We start from the raw sequence: 17,130 nt of genomic DNA on the forward strand, positions 1-17,130 counted from the left end.
CCATATATAATTCGAATCCAGCTTCCTTCCTATCTCTTTCCTTTTTTCAACATTTTCCCCTTATTTTCCACTTCCTTTCTTTGTGGTTACTTCTCGGCTGTTCCTCGATTGAATCGCTCTTATAGCTCAATTCGACCTGGTATACATCTCCCTGTTTCCCTCAATTTGGTAAAGCTCTCTTCAATTGGGGTTTATTTTGTGTTAATTTGGGGTTTCGTCTACTAGAAATCTGTTGTTAGCTCGAGAGAGATTTCGACTGGCTTTATTTGGTACTTGATTTTTGTATAATTATGATTCTTTCAGCTTAGTTTCTACTTTATCTCATCTACTTTGTCACCAGAAAAACTGGATCTATTCTTTCTTTATATGCTACTTCTTTTATTATAGCCTGAATTTCCATACGAAGCTCTAGTTCCCCCCTTTTGAACTTCAATATTTGCGCAACTTTACCAACTAAGAATTGAGTTCTTGTTTAAACAAATTGAAAATTAAAGTAGCCCTTAATTATTTTTCCCTCAAGAAAATCAAAGAAGGCCTAAAAGCATGAAATTTGTTGGCTAGCTAGTCATATAATTTGAATTAATTTCCTGAAGTAAGAAATTAAGAAGCAATTACAAAATTTATTCTGTAGTCCAGGTCCTTGCAGTTCTGTTTATCTGTCAAACCACTCTACCAAATTTGTCTTTTCATCTTCTTTTTTTCCTCTCATTCTTGGTTTATTTTTTAATTTTATTTTGGTGGGTAGTGGTGGTTGCTTTTAATTTTTGAGTTCTCATTGAGGAGCATAAATTTATCCAACCCAAAAACAGTTGGCAGTTGCAATAATTTCTTGGTATAATAAAATGTGTGTTGTGTTGTACTTCCTCTGTCTGCATGAAATCTAATTTCGCAGGAAACAAGGTGTGAATTATTCTAGGAAAGATAATACACAGTTGGCGTTTGCTGTTTATTTTGTTGGTTTTTTATTCTTAAGGCAATAATCTATTTTGAAGACAACTTGGTTGGTTATCCACAAAATATAAAAAAGTAGAGCAAGCTAGTGAAAGGGAAAAACAAAAATTAATTTGGTATTGCTTACAAGTAGAAAACTTCCAGTTTTAGGGGCTGAACCTTTTACTTCTCTTTACCTCATTTAACATTTTCTAAGTTTGAACTATCTCTAACCAATAATGATCTGTGGATGCGTCCAGAAGAAATGTGCGACTCTTGCGTCAGCAACACTGACCCTGCTTCTTTGTTATCATTTCAGACCCCAAAGGGCATTTACATAATTTCCCTTGCAAATATTCCCTCAACTTAACATGCCGAAGGAGACACAAAACCGCACCCATGCTCACTGGTCGCCATACTCCCCAGCTTCTTCAGTCAGGAGACAAGCTAGCTCTCTGATAAAATCCAAGGACACTGATGAGTGGGACCAGGTGCGGTGCTCTGTGTGCATGGACCACCCACACAAGGCCGTGCTGCTCCTCTGTTCCTCTCACAAGAACGGCTGCCGGCCTTTTATCTGCAACACCAGCCCCCACCACTCCAACTGCCTTGATCAATACCGCAAGTCATTCTCTGAACCAGGGTCCCCCACGTCAGAATCATCCAAGTCCACTGCCCAGTTGCTGTGTCCCCTTTGCCGTGGCCTAGTATCAAACTGGGTTGTTGATGAACCAGCGAGGCGGTACATGGATTTGAAGGAGAGGAGCTGCTCAGTCGAGTCTTGTGAGTTTTCAGGGATGTATAGTGAATTGAAAAGGCATGCCAAGGAGGAGCATCCCATGGCCCGCCCATCAGATGTGGACCCTGAGCGTCAGAGGAAGTGGTGCACCATGGAACGGCAGAGGGACTTGGGGGATCTATTCAGCATGCTGAATTCGGAGATGGATAGCCCTGGAGGTAATGAAACAAGCTTGGATCCAGGTATGGATCTGAACTTGGGCCCGGGTCGTGGTACTGGCTCACTGATGGTGTTCTTTGTCAGACAGAGCACAGTAAGCCACATGCTGTTGCGCCACAGAAGGAGCTTCAGTCAATCAATGATGCAATTTACCAGTGGTCCCCGGGCGATTGTCATGTGGGGTGAGCGGTACTTGGAAGGCAGGAGCACTAGTGGTAATGATGTGACCAATGATGAGACCAACGGTGCTGCTGCCACTAATGGCAGTAATATTGAGCTGACAGGTGTGCCCGGGGATAATCCAGTGGTCTCATCCCCGCCACCTCTTCAAGACAATGAATTGTCTGATGGTTAGTTTGGATTATTACTGGATGGTTCGGATTTATTTTTTCTTGTGCTATGCATTACAGTAGCATTTGCTGAATAGTTTTAGTTGCAAGTTTTTTTGCTACTGGTCGTTCTTGAAAAATCCAAAACAAATACTCATAAAAAGTGTAGATGGCTCTGTATTTTCTTAGTTTCTGGAATTCAGCCAGCAAGCAAAAAAATTGAAATTACAATAGTTTTTCCGATATAGTCGCTGGATTGTATTTGTGTTATTATTTTATTTTTATTTCTTGCAGTTACTCAATTTCCTGCAAAACCCGGGTTGTATGTTGGGCTGGTACATTTATTGTGTGCTATTGCTATGGTACCAAGTTCATTTCAGGGTTCAATTATAATTGTGTGAAGTTAGCCCTGGCAAGCTATACCAGTTTGGTTATTATGCAATTAAACACCACTGCCTGGGCCTAATTTAAGTAATTAAGTAAACCTTGTATTAGTACAATTATCTGTGCTGTTCCTTGGTTTCAACTCTCATAAATAAGAGGTATTATAACAGAAGCACACTTGACGATAAACAAAATAAACTCTATTATTTAATGCCACATATGCTGGATTCAGATATAGTGATTTACATTAGAGAAGGAGAATATTGCTGACAGTTGGGCATTGTGCCTTGCAAAAGAAGAGTATAGTGGAAAATCAGAAAAATGAGTTGTATTGATTTCTTTGTTCTCTTGGACCTAGGCGTTACATTTTCATTGATAATTCTACGATTCTCTATAATTCCTATCTTATTAAAAGGACTCTATAGTCCTATAAAATGCATAAACATACATAAATCTCAACAAGTATTGGTATTGTTTGAACATAACACTAATTTAAAGTAGAGAATGAAAGGAATATTGGAACACATGAAAGCGCATACTACAATAGAAATATTATAACAGTAACGATGTCAAAGTACATATCAACAAAGATCGTAGCACTGCAAGCTATCTTTGTTGAAGATTGTTTATATAATAACTTCTCTATATATAGACCATCCACAAAAAAAAGTAAGAAATATGTTTGCCAAACAAACTACTACATTACAGAAACAGTACAAAAATCAACCTCCTTATTAATTTCTTTCCAGATTTTTTTCATTCATTTGCTCAATCTAGGCTCAGCGTGATCGATCAAGGCCTAGCCGTGCCCCGAGCCACTTGCTCACATCATCCATCTCTTCTGGTATTGTGTAGTGTCCCAAACTAAACAATTAAAAACAATGCATATGGTAAATGAAATCAATAGAATTATTAACAAGACAAAAAAGGAGGAAAATAAAAAGATTTTTGGCTAGTTAGACATACCCATTGTAAGGTTTGAAAGTGAGATTGGAGAACCCAGATGACCGCATTATTTCAGCCGATCTCTCGCCGTGTCTGTAAAGAACCACCTCATCTCCTGCCAAATTTATATAAATTCATTGAGCAATAGGACCTTTCAGTTTATGTATATGGAAACTCTTCAGCATTTTAAGCTTGTTTTTGTCATTTCAAGTGAGTACCTCTTCCATGGCAGTGCAGAAGCGGCAAGTTTGCAGCTTTTCTTATGGCACCCTGTGAGGTTTCCATCCTGCTTCTTAAGGTCCTAAACACACAAAATTAACATTGGTTATTTACATTTTTATTGTTTTGTTCTTTCTTTTGAATTTTTATTTTAATTATTTTTTTATTTTTAGTTCTTTTGTGAAAAATGAGATGATGGTTGATTAAATTGGGACCAAGAGTGTGAGGAAAGTTGAGAATTTACAAGGACCAATCAAAGTTAGGCAAAATTCATGAAACTTAGCTTAGCAAGAATAAGAATCTATCCAATCAAAATCCTAAAATTGCATTAAAGACCTTGTACTATGATGCTATTATCTATGCCAAATTTAACTTATTCATTAAGAAAAAATGGAAAACAAGAATCTCGGATAAAGGGCTTAAGAAATTAACCTAGAACAAGGGAGCCATCCGCTTAAGCTAATAACCGTACTAAGGTAGATTGGGTATGGGTTTCCACCCCAAAACTTCCCTTGTGTGTAACATGAAGCAGAGTACAGTGCGGCCGCTGCTCCCATGCTAAAACCCCCGATACCAAGTTTAACTGGAACAGTAAATCCAAAAGTTTGTTAGATATATATAAATACATAGTTGTTATGATTTTGCAAAGTGGGCAAACTTCTCCTGTTAAAAAGTTCCAAGATGATTGTTTTTCTTGTGATCACACGTCGCACTTTTTTTTTAAATTTATGTGATGTTGACAGTATTTGGTTTCTTCTGTTAAGTGTCTGAGTAGCTGGAAAACATGACTCTTACAGCTGATACTTTCCCGACCAAACAACACACCAGACATGAGGTATCAATATAAAGTTTTCAATTTATTAAAGGTATCATATATTGCTTAAAATTTACTGTTGGCTAGCTTACCATCCGGAGGCTCAGCAGAAAGGAGATTTGCAATATGTGCGGCTGATGCATCAAGCCCCTCGATGTCATCTCGACCATCCAATGAAGTATCCTCCACATTGAACCCTGCTCAATGATGCATTTAAATTACATAAATTTCTGTCTTATTTACATATGCCGTGTCTCTTCGTTATGTGGTCTTCTTCCATATAAAGATTCTGATTTTTTGGAAATTTTAGAAATAAGCAGTAGTTTTTATAGATTGAGCAACTTACAAGCAGTACAAGGGAAACCACCAAAAGCCGTGACAGGTCTTGTTGGTGCCGTGGGGCAAATCCACTTAACCTAAATTCAAGTGAGAACAAAGGATATTACTAAATGTTATAGCAGCGCATGTCAGCAATATGCCAATATACATGTATTAATTTCATTAGCTTAGGTAAGACAAGAACTAAATTCATCACTTACATTTGGTAGTGGGAGAGAATCCAGAAGCTGGGACCAGCTGAAATTAACAAAATCAAAGCAATTGATTATTGATTTAATCAGCCAATGGTATATTCTTCACTGAATTGAATAGTAATAAATAAGTATATGTGTATCTGTCCAAGCTTCTGATTATTTTCATCCATAGAAACGAGTTAACAATTTTGATTTATTTCTAATTAGCAACTTCATCTTAGTTTCTGTTTAATTATTTAAAATGAAAAGGAAAAGAAAAAGAAAAGGTGGTTTATTCTCTTATAGATAGACCATAACTGATGTGAACAGAAGTAGACAGAAGGCAAAGACATGCAAGAAGCATCTTGCCAGAAAGGGACAAAAGCAAGATATATACCATAGTGATCTGTCTTCATCTAAAAAAATAATGAAAGTAATGCAATGTAGTTCTAATCATCATGTCCATAATAGTGGTGCATGGTGACCCCACCAAATAGAAAGAATAACATGTAGGAAAGACTAGACTCATAGTTAGCTTTGACATTCTCCAACCTCTTCCATCCCTTCTTTTTTATACAAAAAGAGAGATTAAACTTCTCAACAGTACACACATGATTAGGTAGGGAATAGACAGGCATTGGTAAAGCTATACTAGGAATAAGTGCATGGAAATGAAAGCTAGGTGAAGCTTAGCTAGCCGTTTCAATCCTTTTCTCTTAATAAGAGAATATATACTACCTCCTTGCACACAAGCAAATAACTTTTCATTAAAATATGTAGGTTTCCCATATGAACATAATTCTTACAAACTCCAACTTCTAAATACGAAACCATGCTTATGGAACACAAGAAGAATCCTCACACAAATCCATTTACTTGAGATGATCACCCATTTGAAAAATCATACCTTAATGTATTAGTGATCCAATAGAAATTGGGGCATCCGTGGATTTAAGAATTTTAACAAAATACATGAAAAAAGGAAATTTGAAGTTATAAATTGAAAGGAAATTATATGCTTACCTTGATCCATTGTCTCCAAGGCCATGAAGCCACACAATGGTAGCTTGGTGTCTCCCCTTTGGCCTCACCACATAGGTTCTACCATACTCAACCCTTCGTGTTGCTCCTCTAGCACCTACATTAGTGTTCATTTATTACAAATAATTATACAAACTTATTATGTTAGTCTATATTGAAATCTTGTCAAGTTTCTCAGACTTGCAATTAAAAAAGTTGTCTCTGTGATATATTAATTAACCATCACACTGTTCAAACATGCATTCTCGTGCAATGCATGTGTGAGATCATACGCAATGTTCAAATAGCCATGTGCTATGGAATTTCTTCTGGTGCATGTACATCTCGAATAATGTTCAAGAAAAATTACAGAAAACAAAAGAAAATTGGCACAAAGAAATAGGAAGTTATACTAACCCGAAGAGCTGCTTCCATAATTCATATCTGAACGAAGCTCTCTATAACGCTATACAAGCAACAGACACTTGCAATGATTATAAGTGAAACACTTCACAACAAGCTTGTTCTTTGTATGATTGAGAAACAAGGGGATTGACCTCTATTTATAGTGATATTAGGCCAATGGATCGAAATATGATGGGAATAAGCCAAAAATGAATCAGAATAGAATCCCACAATAGTGGAGCTTTCACCAAGTGTCAACGCGAAACTATTAGCTGGATTACACACCTTATATAAATTAAACAATCCACCATAGATAGTATAGAGCATAGAAATAGGTGAACAGAGAGCAGACAGCATCAACTAGGGAGAGATAAAGAACCAGTAAAAATGGCAGCAAAAGCGCTGTCCTTTTTGTTCAAGGGAAAGGAATAATCTTTTTGCACATTTCATATATAAACATATGCAAACAATGTTTATGCATATTTTTAAAATATTAGTGCATGAGGGGTTACCTAGTAGAAGCAAAGTTTGAATCAAATTAACTCAAACCATAATTGATCAACACAAGCATATCTCTGCATATTAGAATTTTCAATTAGATCTTGAGATTCTTTTCAAATGCATCCATATAATATACCATCTATACCTAAAAAGCTATGTGAAAAACTGAATGGAATTTTTCTTCCTTTCTTTGTACTATGACTTATTTGGCCGTGATAACTATCAATCTTTTATTAACTATGTCAATTTTGCTAGAAAATTAACTATGTTAATATTTTACATATGTAAAAGTATTTTTGAAGTTTTGCACTAATATTCAGAAGAGCCAAAAAGACTATTTTCTTTCTAGCTGTATAGCGAAAATATCCCATATTCAGAAGAGACAGAAAGACTATTTTGTATTTTCTTTCTATTGTACTTACCACATTTCTTCATGAAACATAATTAGCGTAGCTACAAAGGTGATATATATGCAAGGATGGAGTCAAGAAATTACAAAGGTGCTACAAGCTGTAAATTAGATATTAATAAGATGAACTTATCAAACCCAAAAGCAAAATGATAATGGATAAAAGAGTATTTGTTGGAACTTGAGTTCGAAAAACCCAAAATCCCCTCTTTCAATAAATTTGCCTAAAATCTCCATTTGTGATATTTGAAAATTAGAGGGTTAAATTGAATATATATTTCTTTAATGGTGAGTTATTTTCTAATGACCACTTATTATTTTGTTAATGATTTTTACTGTTACACCTCCTCATGGCACCTTTATGGTACGTTTCTTTCTCATTTCATAATTATCATTAATTAATATTAAATCTCTTGATTGAATCTTTATAACTATATATATATGTCTCCTTCTATTTGATATAGTAGGATGCTCATTCCTTTCTTATTTGGATACAAACTCTCTGTTGAGAATTGTAACAAATAAAGGGATATATTGGTAATTAGGAATATGAAAGAAATCTAGGGTCTATTATGTAAAAGGTGTAAGGCTTTATATAAGCCAACTCATTAATCAATAGAATAACTTTTTGCTCAATTAAAACCTTTTTGGTATCAGAGCCACCACAGATCTAGGGTTAGCCACCTCAAAAAAAAAAAAAAAAAAAAAAAAAAAAAAAAAAAATCGCTACTGTAGCGCCGCTGTCACAACCGCCAGCCAGCCAGCGCAGCCGTCTTTCAGCCGCGCAGCCTCCCTCTTCCTAGGCCGAGTCTTCCCTTTCTCTCTCCCGGCCGGTTCTCTCTCTCTAGGTCGGCCACCGTCTCAAGTTTTGATCTTCTATTGAAAAGAGCCCGTGTGGGGGGGGGGGGGGGGGGGGGGGGGGGGGGCGATACCCCACGGATCCCAAGGAAGGGTAGAGATGGAGGGATAGAGACCTAGACCTTGATGTGAGGAGAATCAAGATCGGGTCAAGAAGAGGAAGAAGGGCAAGGTTGTGATCTAGACACGGGTGATTGAGTGGGATCGGTGTGAGGGAACCGAATACGAGTCTGATTAATGGAGGCTAGCAAGAATCCGATGGAGGAGATCGTGAAAAAGCTAGATCCTGCAGACCTTGCGACCTTAATGCAGTTTATGAGGATGCCGATGGGTGAAAGCGCCACGAGGCCACCGTCTGTGAAAGTGGAGCTTCCATCTATTGATCTGAAACTCGATGGGCCGACCACATACTTGAGCTGGTCACGTCGGGTAAGGTATACTCTGGCAGGAAGAAATCTGGAGGGTTTTCTGACGGGTGACAGGGTAGAGCCGGTTGAGGGTGCTACAGGGAGAGATGAGTGGAAGTCTACACACATGTCGGTGTACATCTGGCTTCTGAACTCGATGGTCCCGTCTATTGCTGCCACCGTGGATGGTATTGAGAAGGTAAAGGATGTCTGGGAGAAGTTGAGGAGGACCTATGATGGGGTGGGGAATAATCTGAGGGTGTTCCAGATCAAGAGGGAAATCTATGCTGCAGTCCAGGGAGATAGGACGGTGCAGGAGTATTCCATAGAGCTGGAGCGCTTGTGGTTAGAGCATGATCATTTCTCACCTCGAGCAGGCTGCAAAGATCCTGAGTGCAAAGAGAGAGAGGCATTGGTTCAGGAGCGGACTATGTTATTTCTTCAGGGGTTGGCCCCAGCATTTGAGCAGAGGACTGCGATGTTGTTAGCTCAGACGAAGATTCCCTCACTTGAGGAGGCAGTATCAGCCATGATACAGGAAGAGAGCCGCATTAAGCTACAGGCGGGGACAGGTGGACCTCCGGGAGTGAAGTCCGCTTTGGCTGTCTCCAACTTGGGAAACACAGGGGTCAGGGTTGAAACTCGTGAGTGCTACAACTGCGGCGAGGTAGGCCACCTAAAGCAGGCATGCACTAAGCCACCGAAGGAGAGGAACTCGGGTGGTCGTGGCCAGACTGGAGGTCGTGGTCGCGGGCGTGGAGGTCGCAGAGGTGGTGGAAGAGGAGGCTACCGGGCAAATCTGATGGTAGCAGATGACGAGGGAGAGACAGATGTGGTATTTACTGATGAAGATCACGAGTTGCTGGAGATGTTGAAAAGGAAGCAGAGAGTGGCAGTCGGTGGAGACAGGAAGGGTGTGAGTGAAGATGCATCCACATCCACATCATCCAGGGGTAACATTGCTTCCTATGCTCACTCAGCCAAAGGTACTCATGATACACATGCTCTTGCCTCTATATCCACCTCAAGATCACCAGAATGGATAGTAGATTCTGGTGCATCTCGACATGTGACAGGTACTGCTAGTGAGTTCTCGTCTTATACTCATCTAGCGGTGCCAGAGAGCATCCAGACCGCTGATGGTACAGCACAGCCTGTGGTTGGTAAGGGTACTGTGAGATGTACCGATTCTATGACTTTGTCTAATGTTTTGCATGCTCCTTCTTTTCCAGTAAATCTTTTATCCATTAGTGTCATAATTCTCCAACTAAAATGTGTTGTTTCTTTTGATATTCCCAAGGTGATCTTCCAGGAGAAGAGGAGTGGCCGGAGACTTGGGACTGGCACGTGGCATAGCGGACTGTGGTACCTGGATAGAGAGGGGATGGACTCAGCCTTGACATCCATGGTAGAGAGTGCTGGAGTAGGAGGAGTTGGGCAGAGTGTGGAGGATGTGTTACTACTACATCACAGGCGCATGGGACATTCTTCTTTTAGTTTGTTGAGTCGTTTGTATCCGTCTTTGTATGAAAAGGCAAATAAACAGAAACTGGTGTGTGATGCTTGTGAGTTTGGCAAGCTTACTAGAAGCTCTTATGTTAGTTCTGGGAATATGAGTTCTAGTGTTTTTGATTTGATACACTCTGATGTTTGGGGACCTTGTTCTGTTAGTTCTATGCATGGTTATCGTTATTTTGTGTCTTTTATTGATTGTTTCTCTCGTGTTACTTGGTTGTATTTGATGAGAAACAAGAGTGATGTATTGAACTGCTTCAAAGATTTTCACAGGGCTATTCAGACTCAATACGGGGCAGTAATGAAGGTATTGAGGTCCGATAATGGGACGGAGTATACCAACAAGGCGTTTGGGGAATACTTGTCGGCTCAAGGGATACAGCACCAAACTACATGTCCATACACACCAGCACAGAACGGAGTAGCAGAGAGGAAGAATAGACACCTGCTAGAGGTAGCCCGCAGTATGATGATCTCAATGAATGTTCCAAAGCACTTGTGGGGGCAGACGATTTTGACAGCCGCTCAATTGATCAACAGGATGCCCTCAAGGGTGTTGGAGTGGAAGTCCCCTTGTGAGATGCTGAAAGGAGATAATGGTGGAATCCTTCCATTAAAGGTGTTTGGGTGTGTATGCTTTGTGAAGGACAACAGGCCATCGGTAGGGAAGTTGGATCCCAGGGCGGTAAAGTGTGTTTTTGTGGGATATTCTGCTACCCAGAAAGGGTATGTGTGCTGGAGCCCAGTTGAGAAGAGATTATTTGTGAGTATGGATGTGACATTTAGAGAATTCGAACCATACTACACCCTGGAGGTGACCTCACCCTTTAGTGACTCGCCCGATACTTCAGGTATGAGGCAAGAGGGGGAGAGTAGTAGTAGCGATTGTGAGACACCGGTACATGTACCCTGTACTGTTGTGGTGGAGGAATCAGTTGAGGAACCTGAAGATAAGGAGGAAATTGAACCCGAAGGGGGTGAGACTCAAGCTCAAGGGGAGCTCAGGATGTATACGAGGAGGAGGAGGCAGAATGACGTAGAGGTGCCAGCAGTGCCAGTCATGCCCGCAAGTCCCTTGTCCCGGCCTACTCCGACTCCTGAGACACCTACACCATCCACCTCAGACTCAGATTACACAGGTGATATGATTCATCTTCCTTCTCCTAACCCCATGATTTTAAGGAGGACCTCTCGCAGCAATGCGGGACATCCTCCTGACCGTTTTGGTTTTCTACATGATATTGCTCAGTTTGTCTCATACTCTAACATCATATCACCTGTACACGGAGCATTCATTACATCTTTGGACACTGTCTCTATACCCAAGTCTTGGCAGGTTGCTAAGGAGGATCCAAAGTGGAAGGCAGCTATGCATGAAGAGCTTGGGGCCCTTGATAAGAACAAGACATGGGAGATAGTACCATTACCAGCAGGCAAGAAGGCAGTTGGGTGCAAATGGGTCTTCACAGTGAAGCAGACTCCAGAAGGAAAAATTGACCGCTACAAGGCACGATTGGTGGCAAAGGGGTACAGTTAGACATATGGCATCGACTATGATGAGACCTTTGCACCAGTGGCGAAGATGAGCACAGTCCGGACCCTCGTCTCCCTTGCTGTAAATGGGGGATGGAAGTTACACCAGCTGGATGTGAAGAATGCATTTCTCCATGGGGACTTACTGGAGGAGGTGTACATGGAGATATCCCCAGGCTTCGGCACAAAACAAACAATGGGCAAGGTATGTAGGTTGAGGAAGTCCCTGTATGGATTGAAACAGTCTCCTCGAGCTTGGTTTGACAGGTTCAGGAGAGCTATGGTAAGCATGGGCTATTAGCAGATCAACGCAGATCATACAGTGTTCTTTCGACAACATGAGGGTCACACCACGATGCTTGCTGTGTATGTGGATGACATGATCATTACTGGTGATGATGAAAGAGAGATTGCTCAGCTGAAGGCGAGACTGGGTAAGGAGTTTGAGGTGAAAGATCTAGGGCAGCTAAGATACTTCCTTGGGATTGAAGTAGCTCGTGGAGAAGAGGGGGTGGTTCTATCCCAGAGAAAATATGTGTTAGATTTGCTCAAAGAGACGGGCATGCTGGGATGCAAACCGGCTACTTCTCCGATTGATCAGAAGTTCAAGTTGGGTGCAGAAGCAGGAGAGCCAGTTGATCGCGAACGGTACCAGAGGTTGGTAGGCCGGTTGATCTATCTGAGTCACACTCGTCCTGACATCTCATTTGCAGTAAGCGTGGTGAGTCGCTACATGCATGATCCGAGGAAGGGCCACATGGAAGCGGTGTACCGAATTCTGCGATATCTGAAGAGTGCACCAGGGAAGGGGCTAATCTTCAGGAAGAATGGGCACTTGGGCATTGAGGGATATTGCGATGCTGACTGGGCAAGTTGTGCTGATGACAGGAGGTCTACATCGGGGTATTGCATGTTTGTAGGAGACAACTTAGTCTCTTGGAAGAGCAAGAAGCAGTCGGTAGTTTCGAGATCAACTGCAGAGGCAGAGTACAGGGCCATGGCTTTAGGAGTTGCCGAGATGCTGTGGTTGAGAGCCCTATTGGTAGAGCTCAAGGTGGACCAAGGAGCCCAGATGAAGTTGTGGTGTGACAACAAGTCGGCAATCAGCATTGCTAATAATCCGATGCAGCACGACAGAACCAAGCACATGGAGATTGATAGATTCTTCATCAAGGAAAAATTGAATGCAAGACTACTGGAGCTAAGTCATGTGGCTACTGGAGATCAAGTGGCTGACTGCCTCACCAAGGGACTTAGTTCAGTAGATTTATCTAGATTGTGTGACAAGATGGGCTTAGTGGATATCTTTTGCCCATCTTGAGGGGGAGTGTTGAGAATTGTAACAAATAAAGGGATATATTGGTAATTAGGAATATGAAAGAAATCTAGGGTCTATTATGTAAAAGGTGTAAGGCTTTATATAAGCCAACTCATTAATCAATAGAATAACTTTTTGCTCAATTAAAACCTTTTCTCTCAATATTAATACAAATACAGATCCCTCTTTCTATCTGATATCGTTTGAATCAGAGAAATAAATGGAAAGAAATAAAAACCTTTTCTTTGATACTCCCACAGAAAGTCCCTTTGATTAATTCTCCAATTTTATCAAATTATGGTCTATGCTGGATGTTGCGGAGTTATCGTCAGTTGCTTCCATGACGTGCTTAAGGAGTAACAACTCCGGATTATCTTGGTTACGGTTCCATCTTGCACGATGAGACGGAATACGCTTAAGAAAAGTGTTTCGTACACAATCTGGGTAACTATATTTCAATTTGATTTACTGTAATTAATATATAACTATCCGAATATTTTGTAACTTTATACCAACAGTATTCAATACCGGTTAAAAATAATTAAATGATATTTAAACACACGTGAGTCGGAAACTTATTTTTTTTTTAAGAGAAACAAAGATTTGTGATATTTTGACTGTTTAACACAGGAATAATTAATAATGTACTTTAGTTTAGAAGGAGATGGATGCAAAGATTTGGGGACAGAGAGAACAAGAGCGTAAGTTACAGAGTACTGTTACTAACACAAGATATATAGTGTACAAAAATCAAATTATATATTCTATTGGTTGCCACTTTACATAGAGAGGAAGAGGCCAATTATAGAATTTGTACTTAAATGAAAGAAACTTTTTCATAATATATAGAACTTTTGGCACAATTGGTCCAGGGACTGGGCCCCCTCCCCACCTTGAATCGGGCTCTAATCGCATACTGCCATAGGATTTTGCAGTAACTGATATGTGCAATATGTTGACATTATATTCTGTCTTCTTCATAACTGTACAATCTAGCCCTTAAAGTTCTAATTTGGACTAGCTGTCCTATAAAAGGATAATTTAGCCTTAGAGGCAACTGTCAACTAAAAAACAGTGAGGGCACTTGCTTTAATTTGGTGCATGAACCAACTATAGTTTCTTTGGAAGTTTAAGTTGATACAAAAGTCTTCTTGCTTCAGTCCTATTTGGAATGATTTTTAAAGACCAACAAATCATGTCCAAAAAAATGCATACTGTATTTGGACTCCTAAATTGCTCTAGAATGTGAGAACCTCATGAAGAAACCTATACTGGCATCAGGTTATAAGTTTATGCAAAAGAAATAAAAGATAGTGAATGCAGCTGAGATCGAAACAAGGGACTTGTTAATTAGTGAAGTTAACTAATAACGAACCAGTGCAATACCCTACAAAACTATACTGTGTAAACAGCCCTACTTAAGGTGGGACACATCTGAAACAAATTTAGAAAGAAAAGTTGGAGAGGGAATGATAAAAAGGACCTTTTTCACTAGGACAGAGATAGAGAATAGAATAGATGCATCTTTCGCAGTGGAGAGAGAACCAGCTTCAAAAATCTTAGAAAATGATTTTATGTGGCATTCTGACTACCTTAATTTATAGTGATATTCTACGTGTCACACCAACTAATGTTACAAACACAAACATTTGATTGGCCTAGTACTGTGTTTGTTACATATGCTAATCTCTCTTGAGTATATATAGATGATGAAGCTGGAATTGCTAATACAATTTCATTGAAAATAATGCATGTACTGGTAATAAAAATAATGAGAAATTATAATATTTAACAATGCAAAATTGAAAATTGTAAGTTGTACTGAGATATGTAGTTCTTTTTATTGTGTTTTTATTGCACAATACACACGTTGCGTGATTAACCGTGCTAACTCTTAGAATTATAAGATAGAAAAACTCAATAACGAGCGACTCGCTACAAGAAACACAGTGTTCTCTTTTGCCAGAGAAATTTGTGACTTGAAATACTTATCTCACATGCCGTTCAAAAACCACAGAAAGTTTCTAGTTTTAGTGTTGCCAGTAGGAATCCCAAGTCCAAGCCTCCACTAAGTATACCTTTATTAATTACAAACAAAGAACCTTTTTTTCCCCACAGGTTTCTAGTTTATAATTAACTAAGGCAGGCTTTATGGGTAATGTGGCTAACTTTTAAAATATTTCTGGGTGTTTTTTAGACTGGTATGGGCCATTGCTTCAAAATTGTATATGCGCTTAATTGCTATCCTTTTCCTTTTCTTATTTTGTAATTCTTCTTGGCTACGTTTTCAATATATATATATATATATATATATATATATATATATATGAGTAAAGCTAGGGTGTGACATGCTCACCAAAAAAATTTGGTGAGCATAACTCTAAAAGTATATTGGATTGATGTTAAATATCGAATCTAAACCGTTGAAATCCATGTACTTCATGAGTGATGCATATACATGCAAAATTTTGAAAGTTTCGAATTTATTTGCTACACAGTCAAGTGGTCAATGAAATAATAAAAATTGAATATATAAAATAACTTAATAATAAAATGTTCATTTCTTTGATCACTTAACCGTGTAGCAAATAAACTCGAAACTTTTAAAATTTTGCATGTATATGCATTACTCATGAAATACATGGATTTTAACAGTTTGGATTCGGCATTTGACGTCGATCCGATATACTTTGAGAGTTATGCTCACCAAACTTTTTTGGTGAGCATGTCACATCCTAGCTTTACTCTATATATATATATATATTTTTTGGAATTTGATAAAGGATATATGTATGGGCCTACTTACTGTCCTTTAAATAGAAATTATAGAGTATTGTTTGGTTAATTTATCTAAATTTTCAGAATAGATATAAACTAATAGAAGTCATGTTTAGCTCTGAGAATATCCAACTTCATTAATTTTTCATAATCAGTGCTAAATTAAATTTCCTAAAAAAATTGAACTATAATAAAGAAATTAGGCAACTGGCAGTTCTAATTTTTAAATTTTTGGCCTAGTTGGAGTGTACAAATTTGGTTAAAACATTCTGAAATGTACATATTTGTATGCAAGCAAACCAAGCTGAATGTATTAGATAGTGAATTAGTGCCAGAAGCTAATTTAAATTTGGAGACCTAACTTCCATAAGCATCTATTTAATATTTAAAATGAAGGAATGGGAAAAGTTTCTACATAAAAAATGGTATTTGTTAGGTGTGGCATAAATCCAAGCTTATTATTATGGATGTGTTATGAATGATTACATAGAAAGTGATTTCTTCATTTTCATAGAATTTGCATGGAAAAGAATTGATTTTGACGTGTCGTTGACATAAATTCCAATTGTTTTCACAAAAATAATGGCATGGGGTTGATGGTATATAAAAACTGAAAAACAAAATAATTTACATATATAGCAACTCCAACTCTTTCTAAAGTTATTCTCAACTCAGGGTGATTCTATCATCTTTTTTCCTTTATTCTTTAAAAGAAATGAATTTGCCTTGGTCAACAGGATTAGAACATAGATTGCATTCCAATTCCAAAAGGCAGTTCACAGAAGCCCCCCCTTTTATTTATCTATTTTTTTTGTTTTTTGTTTTGAGGAGATCTAGTACTAAAGTCAGCTGCATGCAAGTGGTTTCAGAGTCAACCGTTCATTTATCAGTATACTATTGCTCCAATAGAAGGAATAAATCTATTGTATAATTGAATATTGAAGGATAAACTCTTTGATATTACTAAGAAAGCTTAGATTTTGTATCATGCATATAAAAAGATTTTGCCAACAACAAATGTACCTTCTTGTATTTTGATGAAACAATTAATAGTAGTTGATCATTTTTTATCTGTATATATATAGCCATGAATTGCTAGGTTATTTTGTTAATTATTTTCAACCGATTATATAACTATGCGTCTAGACATCTTATCATATAATTCCAACCCCTGTTTTGTAAAAGAAAACCAATATGAAAAGATTTTTTTTTTTTCCAAACATAAGTTTTTGAGAAAAAAAAGAAACTGGAACATCAATATTCTAAATACATACAACCAAAATTGTTGGCATCAG

The 17,130-nt window shown here is 38.5% G+C and overlaps 2 protein-coding genes across 5 annotated transcripts; one reads left to right on the forward strand and one right to left on the reverse strand.

Moving 5' to 3' along the window:
* On the forward strand, positions 1-2,533 carry LOC144562892 (uncharacterized). Of its 4 annotated transcripts, none has more exons than XM_078312230.1 (2): positions 1-168; positions 1,250-2,533. In XM_078312230.1, exon 2 carries the CDS (start codon positions 1,302-1,304, stop codon positions 2,241-2,243), a length of 942 nt encoding a protein of 313 aa, XP_078168356.1. In that variant the 5' UTR covers positions 1-168; positions 1,250-1,301; the 3' UTR covers positions 2,244-2,533. The 4 variants fall into 4 exon arrangements, with proteins under 4 accessions (XP_078168356.1, XP_078168358.1, XP_078168357.1 ...); XM_078312232.1 differs by having other exon boundaries at positions 6-139; positions 1,191-2,533; XM_078312231.1 differs by having other exon boundaries at positions 6-139.
* A 597-nt stretch (positions 2,534-3,130) lies between these two features.
* Positions 3,131-6,685, reverse strand: LOC144563051 (uncharacterized). The gene is made up of 9 exons (XM_078312416.1): positions 6,529-6,685; positions 6,115-6,229; positions 5,119-5,155; positions 4,926-4,995; positions 4,672-4,776; positions 4,198-4,348; positions 3,765-3,847; positions 3,568-3,661; positions 3,131-3,465 (listed from the first exon to the last, which is right to left on the reverse strand). Exons 1-9 carry the CDS (start codon positions 6,551-6,553, stop codon positions 3,381-3,383), a joined length of 765 nt encoding a protein of 254 aa, XP_078168542.1. The 5' UTR covers positions 6,554-6,685; the 3' UTR covers positions 3,131-3,380.
* Positions 6,686-17,130: the final 10,445 nt, after the last annotated feature.

The sequence above is a fragment of the Carex rostrata genome, chromosome 12, assembly GCF_964058835.1.
Source record: "Carex rostrata chromosome 12, lpCarRost1.2, whole genome shotgun sequence".
Taxonomy (NCBI): domain Eukaryota; kingdom Viridiplantae; phylum Streptophyta; class Magnoliopsida; order Poales; family Cyperaceae; genus Carex; species Carex rostrata.